We start from the raw sequence: 17,580 nt of genomic DNA, 5'->3' as shown, positions 1-17,580 counted from the left end.
AGTCAGCTTACTGCTGGACATGTGACATGCCTGTAAACCAGAGTTTACATTTCTGGGTGATGGTGGAATGTGTAGAGGTGGTTTAAGGGAATAAAACAAGGGTCAAGGCTTAATTCTATTTGTGCAGCGCTCTGGGGGAGGTTAAAAGGGAAGTTTGATGATATTTTAGTCACCTTAACATAGTGCAGGTTATAAGATCAGTAGCTGAAAGGGCTGTTACAAATGTAAACATCCTCAGTTTTTATCTGCGCTTCAGTGTATTAATATTATAATACTACAAACGTTTTGTGCCACGCCTGTTCAGTTGGTTTGGGCCTGTCATTAAATCACTGTTTTGTTAAGCTGTAAAATTATATTTGTGCAGGTTGAAGAACAGGTTTTTGTTGAAGTGTAATGTGGGAAAAATCAAAGAACGCTACCGTAGTGACTTTTTGTCAGCAGTCCAATCAGTGTCATGATTTATCAGAGCTCTAAAAGAGTGTAGGAGTTTAAAAAAACATTGTGATTTAAAAAGATTTACGTGGGAGGGTTTTGTTTGCATTTCCTCTCCAAACAGTGCATGTCTACATGTGTGTAACTGCCCCTGTCCTCCTCCTCCAGGTTCAGGTGTTTGGGAGTTTCAGCACTGGTCTTTACCTGCCAACGAGGTGAGCTGTGCAGCTTTGTGAACTAGCCTAGAGATTTCAACATGTGCTTGTTCTTTTCCACCTTTTTGCCAAACTAACTGTGAACTGGCTGATTACCAGAATTACTTAACTCACCTATGGAGAAAGTGCTCTGTCTAGCCAGGCATTGAGGATCAAGTGGTTTAGTAAATTTAGCACTACTGATCCTGAAGCTCGTAAAGGATTTACTCAGAGGCTCGCCACTGCTGACAGACAATCAGAAGACAACAAATAACAGCCCCCTCAACACACAGACATCTGCATTAGTGGACTCTTAAAACAATACCGAGCCCTTTAAAAGGCTTAGCTGTTCATTAATGACTGGTTTTCTGCAAAAGAAAGGCATCTGTGTGCAGTTGGCTATCAAATTGGATATATATGTTTAAGGTGCACCTGTTGTGGTTTTCTGTAATGCCGTGTGTGTGTGTGTGTCTGTCTGTCTGTCTGTCTGTATACAGTTACAGTGATGGAAGCTCATGTTAAATGTGGTCAAAGTTTCAAATTATGTCAGGATATAAGTAATTCACACATTCAGGCTTCAGACTTCTCTAAACCCTCAAGGGCCCTGCTCAAGGGCCCACAGTGATGCAGGATGCATCCTCACAGTGACAAACCCTCTAGGCCACCACTCCTCCAGTGGTTCTGTATGATGTCAAAGAGATGGAATATCCCTAATATGGTCATCTCAGCCACATACTGTGAGCACAGTAGCTGTACCCATATACAGTACTAATCAAAAGCTTGGACACTCAGGCATACATGTCCAAACTTTTGACTGGTACTGTACATGGTGCCAGTCAGTTATGGGGAGGATGTTTGAAAAAGTAACCAAGAATAGTTCACATAGTCACACTGAGATTTAATCCTTAACTTTAAGGTTGGATTTTGGTGAAATAAAAATCAGCAAATTCTTATTTTAATGTTAAACTTAGTGTTAAGAGGAACAGTGTGCAGTGTCTTCGAGGATACACTCCAGCTAAAGTTATTTTAGGTAATAGGCATGTGCACCTAATGTAAAGCTGTATTGTTTGTAGTCTACATTTTAGAATCAATTTGAAATGAGTGGGTTTTAGTATTTCTGTCACGTGATAAACTGATAAACAGAAATGCCATTGTGTTGTGGTGTGTTTGAGGGGCTCTTATAGACTTGTCATAAGTAAAATCATTTTTTCCTTCACCAGTGACATTGACCTGGTAGTTTTTGGGAAGTGGGAGACTCTTCCCCTCTGGACTTTGGAAGAGGTGCTCCGGATGAAAAACATTGCAGATAAAAACTCCATCAAAGTTTTGGACAAAGCCACGGTAAGGCCTCATTTTAGACATCTGTGGGGATTCTTTGTAAAGCCTACAGCGTTGAAAAAAGAACAAATAAAATGCTTGGATTTCTTTCACTCCTGGGTCCCCACTCTTTGTTGTGGTTTTCTGTTTTATATCATAGATTCCCAGCTGAAGCATAAACCCTCAGACTGAATTCTTTTGCAAAACTTTCTTCTGTGTTTAGAAGTATAAACGTGTCAGTTTACAAGCTGCGACAAAAGAGAATATTAATAATAGCTGGCAATGTTTCCTTCAGCAGTAAATCAGATTCATGTAGTCATTCAAGTTTGTTTTCAGCATGTTTAAATAAAAAAAACAAGAAGGTGAATGACAGTTTAAATTGCCGATGACACCAGTTAGCATATTTGCTGTATTATATTCAGGCATGTGTACAGACATGCACATGAAGAGAAATGTCAGCATCAGAACTTTGTTATGCATTTGTAGCAACACCTCCAAACTGAGGTGATGTGGTTATACCAGTGGCACAGTGTGTGGTGAGCTTGGAGCTAACGCTGTCATTCCTTTTTGTTTCCTATCATTTGGGTTTATATCACCTCGAAATATTTGATTAAAATTTTTTCTGCTTTTGCCGCTTTCACTTTTATTGTGGATCTTAAAAAGCCAGTAAGCGCTTGAAATCCTTTGCTCGTGGATTTTAGTTGAGGATTAACATTGGTGCATGATTGCATGTGAGCGTGTGTTGTTTTCATGCTTAAATTAGACACAAAGTAGATCATGGATGCAAGGGGCATTCAGAATGAGTGTGAGGGAATTCCGTTCTGACTCTGTCATGCATATTCCCATGCAGGTTCCCATCATCAAACTGACAGACTCCTCCACTGAGGTCAAAGTGGACATCAGCTTCAATGTGGAGAGTGGTGTTAACGCTGCGTGTCTCATCAAGGATTTCAAAGAGGTGCAGTTTGGAGTACAGTTCTTCAGTTTTTATGTAAAATAATGTATTCTTTACAATGATCCCTGCTCCCCTTGTCTTTATCCTGTAGAAATACCCTGTGCTGCCTTACCTGGTCCTGGTGCTGAAGCAGTTTCTGTTGCAGCGAGACCTCAACGAGGTTTTTACTGGTGGAATCGGCTCCTACAGTCTCTTTCTCATGGCTGTCAGCTTCCTGCAGGTTGGTTCTGCAGTTTAAGCTCTGCTCCCCTCACTTGTTCTGAGGCAAAGTATAAAATTGTCTTGTCTGCAAATAAAATAACGTGAAGTCTAGACGCAAACTGAGAAACTAAAATGACAGTAAACTTCATGATTTACATTAGTTCTAAAATCCACTTGTACTTTGTTTCCAGCTTCACTACAGAGATGTGCGTAAACCCAACATCAACTATGGTGTTCTGCTGATTGAATTTTTTGAGCTCTACGGTCGCAACTTCAACTATCTGAAAACGGGCATCAGGATAAAAGATGGCGGTAGCTACGTTGCCAAGGATGAGGTTCAGAAGAACATGATGGATGGATACCGGCCCTCCATGCTCTACATTGAGGACCCGTTGCAGCCAGGTAGAAACTGTTCTTACTCTTTAAGATGGATGTGGAATCTTAACTTAGTGCAGCTTGCAAGATTTAAGTCAACAGGCCATAATGTCACTGACTGCAGTTAAGTGCTCTTTAATTGATGTTATTTTTCTGAAGGGACATCTGTGTAATTCTGACCCAATGTAATGCATAACCAATGTGACTAAATATAAAATGACACTAGCAAAACTGGATTATGCTAGCAGAAACCCTAAAGGGCAGAAAGTGGGGTTGTCTTCAAAATTGCACGGGGAATTCAGGAATCTTTAATATTGGAATGCCACGTATTAGCATGTTGGTCAGGTTATCACTATCCGTCTTATGTCCAACAGACAACGATGTTGGCCGCAGCTCTTATGGTGCCATGCAGGTGAGGCAGGCATTCGACTATGCCTATGTGGTGCTCAATCATGCCGTGTCACCCATCGCCAAGTTCTACCCCAACAATGAGCGTGAGAGGTAAGGAAGTAATTTAAAAAAAAGTAATTCAAGAAACTTTGTATGAATTGGCTCAAGCACAGTTAATTTTTTAATCCTGAGATTGTAGTATCACATTCAGAGCAGAGTGTTATCAGCACAAACAAATGTTTTAGTTTATGCTCAACCTGTGAAATAAGTATCATAAATATTGTGCTTGTTACTTTTTTTGATACACGTTTACATTACAAATCGCAATTTAATGCCTGGCTGTATTAGATTAACCTGAAAATGTCAGGTAACATTTGTGTTCAAACTACTGTCTAACATGCATTTGTCTCTCCTATCACAGTATACTTGGCCGGATAATCCGTGTGACTCAGGAAGTGGATGAGTACAGAGAATGGATCCGCAAGACCTGGGGAAGCCCATCCCAGAATAATGTGCCACTCAACAGTATGTTGACGTTTTCTCAGATGTGTTCAATAAAGTAACTGCAACAGAAATTTGATCGACTGAAGATCAGCCGTTCATTGTCTGCTGAATGAGCTAATAACTCTAGACTTTCGACCAAGTCTCATCTTTACAGACTTGATGTGTTCACTCTGCATTTGTTCTTTCGTGGCTTCTGTAGGAAATGAAGTCACCTTGTTTGAGTCGCAGCAGCTTGATGAGCGCAACAACAATGTTTCCGATGATGACGACGATGCTGTGGTGGCTGTACCTTCAACTGCTCTCAGCAAAACCTCCTCCAACTCTTCTTCCCCGTCGCTGCGCTCCTCTCCCTCCTCCTCTCCGCTGTCGCCATCTTCCACGACCTCCACTTCCACCTCAAGTGACGGGGTCAGTCCTGTAGCTACACCCAGTCTTCATTATTAGAAATATCGGTAGCACTTGAGTTTTCTTGCGGAAGACTTATTTATGATTAAATATTTTGTAAATTATATTCAGTAATAAATTTTGTTGGTCCCACCAGGACTCTGATGGCACACCTTGTAAGACTGCCAAGCAGCAGCCCAGCCGAGGATCTAGCGTTCACAGAGAAAAGCCTGCTGCATTCAGCAATCACAGAACACAAAGCCACACTACCAGCACTCCACCTGGAAGCAACAAAGGAGGAAAGGTACTAGCAGCGTGACCTTAAATGTACACATGCATGTTGAGGTTGATTGTTTTTGTTTTTACTTATTGGTTTTTATCTTAGATGCTAAGATGACATTAACACAAGCTTCAGATATATTCAAACTTTGTTCTGCAACAACAACAGAAAAAAAAAAGCGTAAATAAGCCACTTGTGAAGCTTTTGTGGCTGAGAGAAAGTTTTTACCCGACAAGCAGCTCAGAAGTTATCAGAGACCTTCATTGTCAGTACAGTTCATTTACAGCCTGGTGTTAGCTTTTTACTTCTGAGAGACCAGAGAATGTAGATTCCTGTCTGGGTTTTTTGGGGGGGTTTTTGTAGCACGTTACATTTGTAGGCAGCAAAATATTTGTGACTAATGGCTAATATTAGAATGTCCTGTGATAGTAATTTTTGGGTAATTGCAAGTTTACAGAAGAAATGGAGAAACTGTTCTGGCGTGTTGTTGCAAGCGCTGTTGCCACATCTCTCCACCATCACCAGCAGATTGTATTGCTATTGTTTGCCCACAGAAATTCCTGCGCTGTCACTGACTGCCTGTTTTGTGCTCTGCCCCCAAGGCCAGGATGTCTCGTTCTCACCAAAAGAGTGGCCATCACGGACAGCAGAACAACTCCTCCTCCTCTGGTGGCAAAAACCACCCGAACAACAAGCCGCACCACCAGGCCAACAGCAAGAGGAGGAAAAATGTGCGAGACTCAACACAAGAGGATCTCTACAGATAGGGTTAGCTTTGCTCACACCACCCAACCCTCCCGTCCTTGTCTGCAACTGACTGTCACGTCTCACTTCTGCTGCCAGACTCAAGCCTCGGGAGATTATTACTAGTATTAAAACCCTCTCAATCTGGCTTTTTTGGGGTGACAAGCAACAACTTCTAGCAGGGGGGTGAAGAAAAAAAAAAAAGACAAAAAAAAGTCATTATTGGAAATCGGTTTAATTTCTTGGACTTGAACTGAAATCTGAGTAAATGATCATTTGCTTCCCAACAGCTTCTTTTAAGGAGTGGGGTTTCCTTCCCACAGTCAGCACCTACACAACATGCCTCTTGCGCCTCCTGCTGTACGGGAATGGACAAATCAGGTGTCTGGAATCGACTCTGGAGCAATACCTGTAACTGCTGGCTGGAAAAAATAGGATCAAAAGTTTTATTAAAGAAAAAAAATGAGCAAATGGCTTAAAATATATAACAAAAAAAAAAATGTTATGTTGAACAAAAAATGTGTATGAAGATTTTTTTTATGGCAGTCATTTACAAATGCAATCAGTAAGAGTGGGGAAATAACTTATGCATGATATGTTTTAGTTGGTTAAATCAGTTTTGTTATGTTTAAACAGGTTATACAAGATTTGTACACAAAAAAAAAACACACACAAAATGAGCAAAAAACTGTTAGAAATAAGAGGAACTTGTTTCGTATGACGTTTTTACAGATTATACCAATTGAAGTCATGTAAACATGCACATTTTGTGCCCGCTGCTTTTTGGCCAAAGCCAAGAGCCAATTTGGGTCTCATTGCCAACAGAAATCATCAGCATCTAGTTTTACTCCTGTTTGCTCCCTGTGAGTGTGCTACAGTGTTAACAGTTAGCCTTGAGTGAGCCTGCGCTCACGCCACAGCCCTATAGATGAGTAGAAGAAGCTCGAGTTCTCTCATCCAGCTCAGTAGCACAGTCACAGCAGTGTAGAGGCTTTAAGACTACAGGTTTGAAATATACATAATGGTTTTATTGAAAGACAAAATCCTACACTTGAAAATGTGTCAGCAACGCTATGATCTGATAATTTACCATCTACGAAATCATTTGTATTTGTTAAATGTATTTATTTTTTTATTAATTGTATGGACATAGTATGGATAGATGTGTATATTAACATTAGAGCCCATATCCTGGAGTCCTATATTTGAAATAGGATAAGTTGTGGGGAGGTGGGCTGGGGACAGATATACAGAAAAATGCCACCTTAATTTTACTTTTTTTTTTTTTTTTTTTTTTTTTTTTTTTTTTTTTTTCCTTCCTCCTTTCCATTGACAGTTGAGTGACCAAGTTACTTTGAACAATTTGAGACCATTTTACATTTATATGGTGAGAATTTTGTGTTAACGTGGCCGGTCTACTTAGTTTAAAAGAGACGATTTGTTTTCCAGCTTATAAAGCGACAACACTTGTCGTTGCAGTACAACAACTAACCTGTAGATGGAGTCATTGTTTTAAGTCTTAATCCACAGAGTTTGGGCTTGTATACTGCATTTGGATGTTTTGGGGTTGTTTTTTTTTTTTTTTTTAGATTGACATAAGCTTGTCATCTGACTAGGCAGCTGCACATAAAAACAGTTTAAGCTGAAAGTTTGCTTGGAGGGAGTCACACCAAAGCACAGTGCAGTCCCCTCGTTGTCTCTCTCTCTCTCAAATGTGACAAGAATTGCCCACAATAAGACAAGTAGCCAGCAATAACCACCACCTCACATTATTTAATGCTACTCCACAATGACTACTGTAGCTACACAATGCTATGCTCACCACTGAGCTACGTTATGTGTTAAGATGGAGAAGCACAAATTTAAGTCCACTTAATGTTTTATTTGGTGTTGAAATGTTTAAAAAGTACGGTTCCACCACCCGCCCACCCACTCCCCCATGCACCAGTACTACAGGTGAGGTTAAAAATGCAGTATATAAGCGCTGGTCTTGTGGTCGACAGACGAGGTGAATCAAGTTGTGCCATCTGAATGTCCACTGAGCGTGTTTCTTCACTGCAGGAAAACTTTGAACCCAACTGTACTCATTTGAAATGTTGTCTCTCTACAGCTATTACAATCCCATGCAATAAAAACAATACCATTAAACTTCGCTCTGCTCTGCTTTTGACTTTTATTGTGACTTTGCTGACTGGTTCAGTCAGCATAACTGTAAGTTCACTCAAAATGGAAAAACAGCATTACAGAAACAGAAATTGTTTGTGTGTGATGGGTGTGTCTAAATGGGAGTTAATCTTAATCCCCAAATCAGTGGTCGAGATCATGAAAAGAACCACCGGAAGAAGGTAGCTTAGTACAAATATTCAAAATTTACTGAAATACTACTTTAAGTCCCCTGTATTTTGCATGTATTATACTTTTACTCCATACAAATTTTTTTTTTTTTTAAGATTTAATTGCTTATTTTTCAGATCTTAAAATATATAGTAATACATGACACTTTACTATATATTATTGGACATATAATCTTTTCTAGCTGCAACAATAATGTGAGATACACAATTATGATCTAATAATATAATTATATAATTTTAAAAAGGGCCATTCTGCATAAGTACTTTTACTTGAGGACCTTCAGAGTCGTGGACAAAATTTTTGAGAATGATGCAAGTACTGGGTTTCACTAAGTTTCCTATAACATATTCCACAAACATTTGACAAAAAAAGGATCTAAAAACACTCAAGCAGCAAACTCTATTAAAACCAATACTTGCGTCATTCTCAAAACCTTTGGCCACAACTGTAGTATGACACTAAAAGATTGTGACTCTTAAGTACAGATCTTAAATACTTGTTTAGCAACTTTGTAAAACCATTAATAAAAACATCATTTAAAGGAACTTTTTTGTAAAAAAAAAAATTTGAAAAATTGAATGAAAATTTAAACCACAAGGTGGCAGCATCTTACCAGAAAGCTTTATTGTAGTTATTTACACCAAACCAGCATTACATTCTTCTGTGCAAGTTTGAAATATTTTTGTATTGCTATATTGCTATTGAAATACTTCTAATTAAAGTTTTTCAATAAAAAACAAAACAAACTCCATAGTCTTTTCTAGCTGCTTACACAAATAGTAAGATAGAAACAAGTTCTGTGCAGATGTTAACACTGGCTCGAATAATCTTATAATCATAGCATTCAAGATGGATGCAACCACAGTGATGACAACCATTGGTTTTGGAGTACTCATTCTTAAGTCTCAGCCTTAGTGTTTTGGCTACCTCCATGCTATTTTTTTTTTTTGTTTGTTTTTTTTTTAACCACAAGTTGTTCTATTTGGATGAAAGGGTAGAGTAGAGCGCTAAAGCCTTTTTTCCACTAGCACGTACTCGGCTTGACCCGATTCAAACTACCTTATTCTCGGGCTCCCATCTTCGCCCCCATGCTGAAAAAAATCCGGGTAACGCCCCTGCTGTGTGACAGCGAGGGAGGAGGCGCGTTCTCGCTCGGTGCGGCACGCGCTCGGTCAATTGTAGAGTAGAGTAGAGGAGAGGAGAGGAGAGGTACGCGGGGACCACAGCACACGCTTCCAGTCTGCACCCACCGGCTCGTTTATGTAAGATTTATTTCCCGGAAGACCTTTAAGTCTCTCAGGTAAGATGCTAAACCTGTGTTTGATTTATAAAAACGACTCCTTCCGAGACATTAAAAGCTGTGTGTCCTCCTGGCGCTCAAGAGCAGGGGAACTGTGGCTGCGCTGAAACAAAAACACTTAAAAGAGGGGTGTCTCGACCGAAAACTTTCCACATCTGTCAACACCTTTTCATTTAGGTCGAGGTTTATAGAAATGTGTACATTTTCCGCAGCTTGAACTAAAACAAAATGACACTTTTTTTTTTTTTCCTCCCCTGCTCGATTTTCTTGACGCGTTTTTACCTGCCTGCTTTTGCCATCCAGACTCTGCACCACAAGTTGAATTGGTGCATTTCGGAAATGAAGCTGCTCACTTGAACCGAGCTGCTGTTGTGATTAGAGCTTCAAATCTGATTATTGAAATCCTCATTGTTACAAATTTAATGGGACTTCGTTCGTTGCTGAGTTGTAGTTGGAAACATTGTCTCAACTGTCAGTAATCAGAAGGTGGATTTATCCCCCTTCTTCTAAACCGGCTTTTGGTCCGTCATGTGCATGTCTCTAATGTATATCTGCTCGTTTATTGAGCGTACCCATCCAAATATAATCAGTTTATCTACTTTGCCATGGATTAAAGTATTCCTGTGGTGCCTTTTCTCCGTGCTCTGTTCTTCAAACCAACCAGCATTTTGGGGAAGGAAGTGCTTGTTTTTAATAAGTAAGTTGGGATTTTTTTGGTGTTGCTGAGTTGAAATAGTTTTATCTCTTTACATCTCTGCCTAGAACATTATGCGCACTGTTTTACCAGGTACGGTGTTCCTGTCAGTGCCTGAACAGTCTCATTCAGAGTGGAACTGGTTTTAGTCCTTCTGTAAAAACTGGAACATAACACAGGAGGGTTGGATCACGATGCCATCATTTGCTGGTACACCACAGTCCATGTTATCTGCACTTTTTTAAACAAGTGGAAATTGAAAGAGCAGAGCTGTGGAGATGTGCTGTGCGATGCCACGAGAAAGCATCATGAGTCATTTTTAATGAAATCAAAATAAAAGATTATTAAACTCACTCACTGCTCACAGAGTGCTCGCCCAGTTTTTGTGATATCCATCTATCAGATCAGATTTAAGTGAAGTCTACTTAAATCAATTTTATTAATTGGATTCACAATAAAGGAAAGTACTCATGCTGATACCCAGGTCTTACTGACAACAGTTTTCCCTTGGAGCTTCTTTCTATTGGAAGAAACCAAAGGATGTATTGCGTATTGTTTGGGTACGTCACAGTGAGTGTTTAGACAGTTTTATTATTATCTTCAAGTTAAACAGATTAAGGGCTATTTTTGTTGTGAAGTTTGGTCTGTTTCCTAAATGGAAAGCACTGGAGGTTGAGGTCAGCGTAAACTGCACATTATCAACCCGTGTATTTATCGAGCCAGCAGCGTAAATAATTTTGCGTGAATGTAATGTTGCAGGATAGGTGATGTGACCTCTTTGAAGGCAGAAATCCGAATGACATACAGGACATAGTTTTAGGTGAGCACAGTGGTTAGCAGATGTATGGATTTTCAGGAAAATCCTTTTACATACACACAATCCAATTGCTTACTTTAGCCCGATTAGTAGAATATGTCAGCTGAATGGCTTATGTGCACAACTCACAATATATTGTGATAATGTAGTGGAAATGCATTAAAGGATAATGTGTACACACCATCATGTGTGAGTATTCAATGTCACACTTCCTCAGCTGTAACTTTCCCTAAAGTGAAGCTGCAACGAAGTCATCTCTTGGCATCATCATGCACTTTATAAACAGCTGATGAACAGTATCCTCATTTCTTTGAAGTGTCAGGAAGAGATTGTGTAGCTGAACAAGTGACTTGTGAAAACGCCACGTGGCGTTGTTTCTTCTCTAGAAGATATGAGTGCTGTTCTGCTGACCTTTTTATAGCTTCTTTTTGTTTATACTGGGATGGAGTGTAAAAACGTGTAGACCACGGGATTGTATGACAAATACATTCCTACCATCATAGGTACATGGATACACTTATTCTCATGTTTCTGCTTGTTTCAGCTTACTCACTGTTACAGACTCCATCGGGGTAAGAGATATAGCTCCTGTGTGGCGGCAGCGTATCATTTGCCTGATTACTAATCTAATCTCTTTTCCAATTCTCATAAGTACAGGAGGGTTATGGATTGACCACTTGCTGCTATTTTTTAGTGATGCTCATTTTGTGCCAATTTGATCTAGCCGGTGTAAAATATTTAAAACTGATGTGCTAAACTGGTGAGTATAGCATGTATAATGGTCCGTGTAAAATGCCTGTGAGCAAACGGGGCATTGTTTTGAAGTATGGAGCTCATGTGTTTTGTATAATGAGCGTGTCAGTCTATGAGATGGCACTAGTGTTAAATTCTTGGTCGTGGTTCAGCAGATGAATGCATTGCTGCAATATCCAGGCCCTTTCACAGAAAAGCTGTAATCTAAATTGTAACCTATACATTAGCATTTGCCACTGGTGTGCAGTTATCCTTTGTGATGGTATGATGTATGTAATTTTGACACGATGGAAACTGTTGTAATTTTGCAGACTCGTCTTACAGTTTGAGGCACCTGCACAGGGTTTATCTGTTGAGGGTTGTGCTGTGCAGACCTACACGCGTGCACACACACACACACAAAAAGAACAAACCAAACCAGATATGCACTGTTTGGAGTGACGCCAGGGTCTGCTTTCCTCACCCATGTTTTGTGATGAGTCTCTTAATAACTGGTGGTAGAACTGTTTTGTGCTTCTTCTTCCTCTGTCATGTAGCCTCAGCTGACCATGTAGGCAGCATAACAAAGCAGTTCACAGTGTGAGGTTTCAGTGCTTTCATGGTTTTGTTAGTAAGGTTTGTTAAAAAAAACTTCAGGATTTATTATAGAGAACCATTCATATTTATGTTATATATATATATTAACAGTCTGCACTGTCATATGTGTTTTATTAAAAATGTTAATGCACTATCTAAAGGATGTTTATCATTAATCTGCATCCTTTTGTACGCTGTTTATCTGATCAAGCATACGGCCAGTTACACTGGAAAATTTGATAAGTTTGCTTCACTTTTTTTAAACTGTTATCAATTATCCGATAGTCACGTTAGCCACCTGTTATCATTCAGGTAGCGGCTTGCAGGTATGGCTAGTTAATAAACCATAACATTAATGTAGAAGCTGGGCAGCAAATGGTACGAGACAGGGTTCATTTAACAGGATAACAGTTATTTGTGTTCAAACAATGTTATATCCCCGTGTTAGGTATGAGTATTTTCCTGGGTCTCGGTATCAAGTTTGCAGGCAGCAGCAGTTTGAGCTTCAATAATATTCTCGCACATTAAAACTGAAAAATATTTTCTACCTGAGATTTTGTATCTTGGATCGAGCTTTTTAACCAGCTGCTTAAAGCCCTGCTTTTCCACTATCTACCAGTATCAGTAATTTCCATCAACCGCTTACTCTTCCTGTCATAGCTGCATGATGGCTATATATAGAGAGAGAGGGCTTGGAGAGAAGAGAAATTTTAGGACGTGGTAACATCTGATCTGTTATACTGTGACTGCATTTGTGAGAGTTTTGCTTCACCTTTTGATGTGAATGTAACTTCAGTCAGTTGGTCTATTAATACATTGTTCTTGTCCATGCAAACACTGGAAACCACAGAATCTAATTCTGACACGACTAAGAAAATAACACCACTAAATTTATATATTTAAAGTTTAACATGAACAGGTCGTGAGTTTTTGAGCTTGCTATTGCAGAAGTACTCTGTATAAGTATGCACACCTACACTCAGTGTGTGGACAAAAAGTACCGATTACTCAATATAGGTATGTAAAGGTATTTTAAATGCACTTATTTAAATTGGCATTTACAGTGTAAATGACCCCTTTCTCTTCTAAACATATGAAAGGTGAAGCATCTGGTCTGCTTAAATTTTATTACCCCCGAGTTTTAAAACAGGTACACAAAACAAACCCATTAGTGATTTGTTTTTATCACCAGTGCTAAAGAGAATTTTGCTGAGTTGTGTGTGTGTGTGTGTGTGTGTGTGGCTTACCTAAACACACACATATACAAATAAGTCTGAATAAGCTAACACCTACGTGCAACATGTCGTCTTGGTTTGCGCTTGACAAAGATAGTGACCTTGGCAGGAAATGTGGGGAACCTTCACCGGATATGCAATGTGACTTCTCGCAGGTTTTCTTAAGAACTAGAGTTGACACCATCTGCCAAGCCGAGAGGAACACAAGCTGTCTTTTTTGTGCTACTTTCAGTATCGTTCTTGCTTGGCAGCGTGCTTATTTCTCTTTTTGGCTATACCATTTAGGAAAAAAACAGTTTCTTTTTCCAACAAGAGTGGGAGCTGGCAACACCAAACAGTACAAGAACATATTTAATTTTTTTTTTTTTTTATACTAATATATTTAAACCTTACTGAATCCCAGACAGCATCGTTTTTGAATAATTAAAGTACACATGTGATCTCTTTCAGTGTATTGAGATGGGGTTGTGTGTCAGGATAAAGCTATTTTCCCTCTTTACTGTTGAGTACTTCCTTCCTATCTGTCTCAGTAGAGAAATTCCATCCAGATTTGTCCTCATTAAACAGACACACACACACACACACACACACAGGCAGTGTTTCTTACTAATAGGCATTTTCTGTTATTAGACCTCATCATGTTCTCGAAATGCTTCTAGCCACTTGCAGCGCTGATGATTTCTCCAGTTTCTCCCCTATTTCCTGTCTTTTCTCTTTTAGTCTCTCATTTTTCAGTCTCCGTTTCTCTCATCCACTGCGGAGCAGGCTCGCTCACTCTGCTCTGTCTCTCCCCTTCAGGCTCGAAAGGAGAAGGGTTCCTCTAGGTGGACAGTGTGCTAATCCCTGAACTCACAGTGGGGACTAATCGGACTCATTAACTCCGACTCGGGTGCTTTCAGCCGGAGATCAGAACTAACCCTTTTTCAGCACAGCCTTTACCATGCATGCTGTAAATGCTGGATCACTTTATCTTCTCTTTTGGTTTATTATTTCTTGCAGAAAGCAATGCAATAGATTATTTTGAAACCCAGTAGTCTGAGTTTTAGCTTTAAACATCATTTCAATTATATTTCTGACACAGTGCCTCCATAATAAGTAACTCCATAACTCAGTGTTTAAAGCTTTGATGTAAACACAGCTATGAAAACAGAGCAAAAACATCGGTCAGTGAATCAGGCCACTTACTGTCAGGCACTGGAACCATCAGGCCCTCTGGACTGTTTTCACACTGCTTGCGCTTGTTTGATCTATTCAAAGTCAACTTAACGTCATCTTTGCATTCACTGGTCTAAAAATGTGAGGCTTTGGAGAGCAGGGTGAAGAGGAGCTTTGGTTTGCGTGCTTTGTGCTAAGAAACTGTAAGAGGTCACTGGGACCGGTCTCTAAAGTAACTCAAGGTGATGTCATCAGAACTATGGGAGACTCAGTTTCACTGCTGAAACAATGCAATAGGATTTATTGGGAAGAGTTTTTATTTTTCTATATGCGACTGCTTATTTTTCTTACCCAGACCACATGACAGTTTGAAAGACAATATTGGAAATCACATAAAATCATTCTAATAAAGTTTTAAGCCAGAATGAGACTGGATTTTTGGGGATGACACAAGGAGTTACACAAATAAATTATACAGCAATTATTTGCAAGCCTTCGACAATGTTTCAGTGATCAGAGTCACTCCAAATCACACTGCAACGGTTTGCAGAAACATTGCCTCCTATCAGGTGACCTGTGCAGTTGCCTTGCAGTCTAAAGTGGTCCTAAGTGTGCAACACCCTCATGATCTGGGCAACCATTTAGTCGCCACAAGTTGCAGTCTGTTGCAGAATGTGAAAAAAATCAGTACACTGACCAGGAACCCACCGATATTTTTATTTATTTATTTTTTTAATTTAATTAATTTTAATTCTTTTTTTTGTTTTAATGGAAGGAGGCTGCTGTTCTATTTTTTTCTCATGTGACTGAGCCATTATCATGCTCATTTAATGTTATTTCAGGTTCATGGTACATTAGATGATCCCTTTTGTTCATAGTGTTCCCAGAGTGTTTTAATTTATTTAATAAAACATTGATATTTGGTGTCCCTGTGTTGATACAGTATTGCCACACAAAATATTGTGATACTATGCTGTATTGATTTTTTTCCTCCCCATATTTAGTTCCTTCTGAGGTCAACTGGAATCTAAAAGTTTCTTCTAAATGTGCATAGTATTTGTATCAACCCACATGGAGACTTTTTAAATCTATTTTGGTCACCCCCTGAAGCCCTGGACAAATAAACAGGTGTAATTTAATTGGCTTGCATTGGCTTCATCTTTGAGTGCTCGAGTTTGCTGCTTGGTAAGAAGTCAGTTTGAAGGTGAAGGTGGCATACAGTAGTGGTGGAAGGCAGAGCAAGTGCAATTAAAATTAATAGAAATATTTCTGAGCAGTCAAAAACAGATCAAGGTAGAAAACAACTGACTTGTCAGTGATGGCCTTACCTGTTTTTTGTGCCAAGGACTCTGAGTGCTGTATATACAGCGCTCAGAGGATATATTTCTGAATTATACCAATCTCCCTGTAAAACTTACAAAACTTAGTAGGAATGGCAAGGAATCTTTCCCACATTCGACAAGTGTGGGAAAGATTTTGCATTTTTAATTGCGATACATTTTGACCTGTGGCTTCTGAGTTACACTTTGTGGTAGGCTAGTAGAGTGCTACTGTGTCTGTTTTGAATTTCATCATAGTGTGAGGAAGAAATAACAATTTGTGGTAGGAAAAAATTACTTGAAGATGGTAAACACGGTCATTACAGGAACTCTCACTTCACACAGACATACAATCACTGTTTCAAATCAGGGCTATTAAGCTTAAGTCTTAATAATCACTTAGGAAAAGAAATGTTAAGAAGACCTATGAAACACTAAACCTAATGTCCTCTGACATTCCTTGTATTTGAATTAAAAGAAAGATTCCTTGACTTAAGTGTAATACTTGAACTGATGCATTTGCTGGAAAAAGTGTTCCAGATAAGAGGCGCCTTCAGACTTTTTACTAAAGACATTATCAGAGAGAGACATGATACCCACAGGATCATGAATTGAACTCAGCTTGAGAATTCTGTAACATCAAGCATGATGGTAGAAGTATAACTTATGGGGAAAAACACTTTTTAAAACCTTATCTTGGGGCAAAGTCCTCAAACCTTTTAGTCACTTTTTTCAAATCTGACCAGCCATTCCACAGTTCATAGTTTTTATGACCCTGTGACCACTGAAATCAACATACTTTCTAGACAGAATTTGAATTTACCTCTTAAACAAAGCTAGAACAACAGCTGTCTGTTTGGAGAGCAAGAGGACGAGAAATCCTAATATGGTTATCTTTACTTTTTACTCATCATTATCACACCCTCGTTTCTAATCCCACTCTGTTTCCACTAACACCCGAGTGCCCCTTTTATGGCTGTCGCCACAAATCTGTGGTATGCATGACTGAACTTGCTCTTTATCGCAAGAAACTGAACTGTTAATTCTCAATAAAACATTATTTTAGTATGCATGACAAGATCTCTAAGAATTATTTCAGAGATTATTATATGGTGCTAATTATTCTGATCTTTGTACACAGTATTCACCTTAAAAAATATTTTATATCAATACGTCACTTTAGTTTAGTGACGTGTTTCTGGAAGCTCATTTCCGCCACTGGAAAAAAACCCAAAAAAATTTTTTTTTTTTTTTTTTTTTTTTTTGTCATTCGTAAGTCAAAATTTTGGGTTAACTCAAAAATTTGAGCTGCAGACTTTCTCAAAATTCTGAGAAAAAAACTCAAAATTGGGAAAATAACTTGAAATTGAAAGTTATTAAGTTGAAATTTTGAGATGGTAACTTAAAATTTTGATTTCTGGATGGCAGAAACAAACTTCCATACCTGTTTAGGGAGTACCCTGCCTCTCACCCAAAATAAGCTGGGATAGGCTCCACATCATCCAGGCTGACTTGATTGGTCTGACTGTGATAAGGGTCGACTTAAACATTACTTTCCTAATAATGAAATGCATTAAAAGCTTAACAAGTGTTAAACCGA

At 39.0% G+C, this 17,580-nt stretch overlaps 1 protein-coding gene across 1 annotated transcript in view; it reads left to right on the top strand.

Moving 5' to 3' along the window:
* Positions 1-7,929, top strand: part of tent4b (terminal nucleotidyltransferase 4B) — a 29,476-nt gene extending 21,547 nt beyond the window's left edge. Inside the window, exons 3-13 of the mRNA XM_030724549.1 lie at positions 601-647; positions 1,847-1,967; positions 2,794-2,901; positions 2,990-3,118; positions 3,291-3,501; positions 3,849-3,975; positions 4,286-4,389; positions 4,568-4,776; positions 4,910-5,056; positions 5,635-5,800; positions 6,067-7,929. Coding sequence (XP_030580409.1) covers positions 601-647; positions 1,847-1,967; positions 2,794-2,901; positions 2,990-3,118; positions 3,291-3,501; positions 3,849-3,975; positions 4,286-4,389; positions 4,568-4,776; positions 4,910-5,056; positions 5,635-5,799 — 1,368 coding nt within the window. The 3' untranslated portion in view covers position 5,800; positions 6,067-7,929. The remainder of the gene's footprint in view (positions 1-600; positions 648-1,846; positions 1,968-2,793; positions 2,902-2,989; positions 3,119-3,290; positions 3,502-3,848; positions 3,976-4,285; positions 4,390-4,567; positions 4,777-4,909; positions 5,057-5,634; positions 5,801-6,066) is intronic.
* The last annotated feature ends 9,651 nt before the right edge of the window (positions 7,930-17,580 follow it).

Source organism: Archocentrus centrarchus, chromosome 3 (assembly GCF_007364275.1).
Source record: "Archocentrus centrarchus isolate MPI-CPG fArcCen1 chromosome 3, fArcCen1, whole genome shotgun sequence".
NCBI classification, from domain to species: domain Eukaryota; kingdom Metazoa; phylum Chordata; class Actinopteri; order Cichliformes; family Cichlidae; genus Archocentrus; species Archocentrus centrarchus.
Note: the sequence above shows the minus strand (reverse complement) of the source record. Positions and strands in the feature narration are given on the sequence as shown.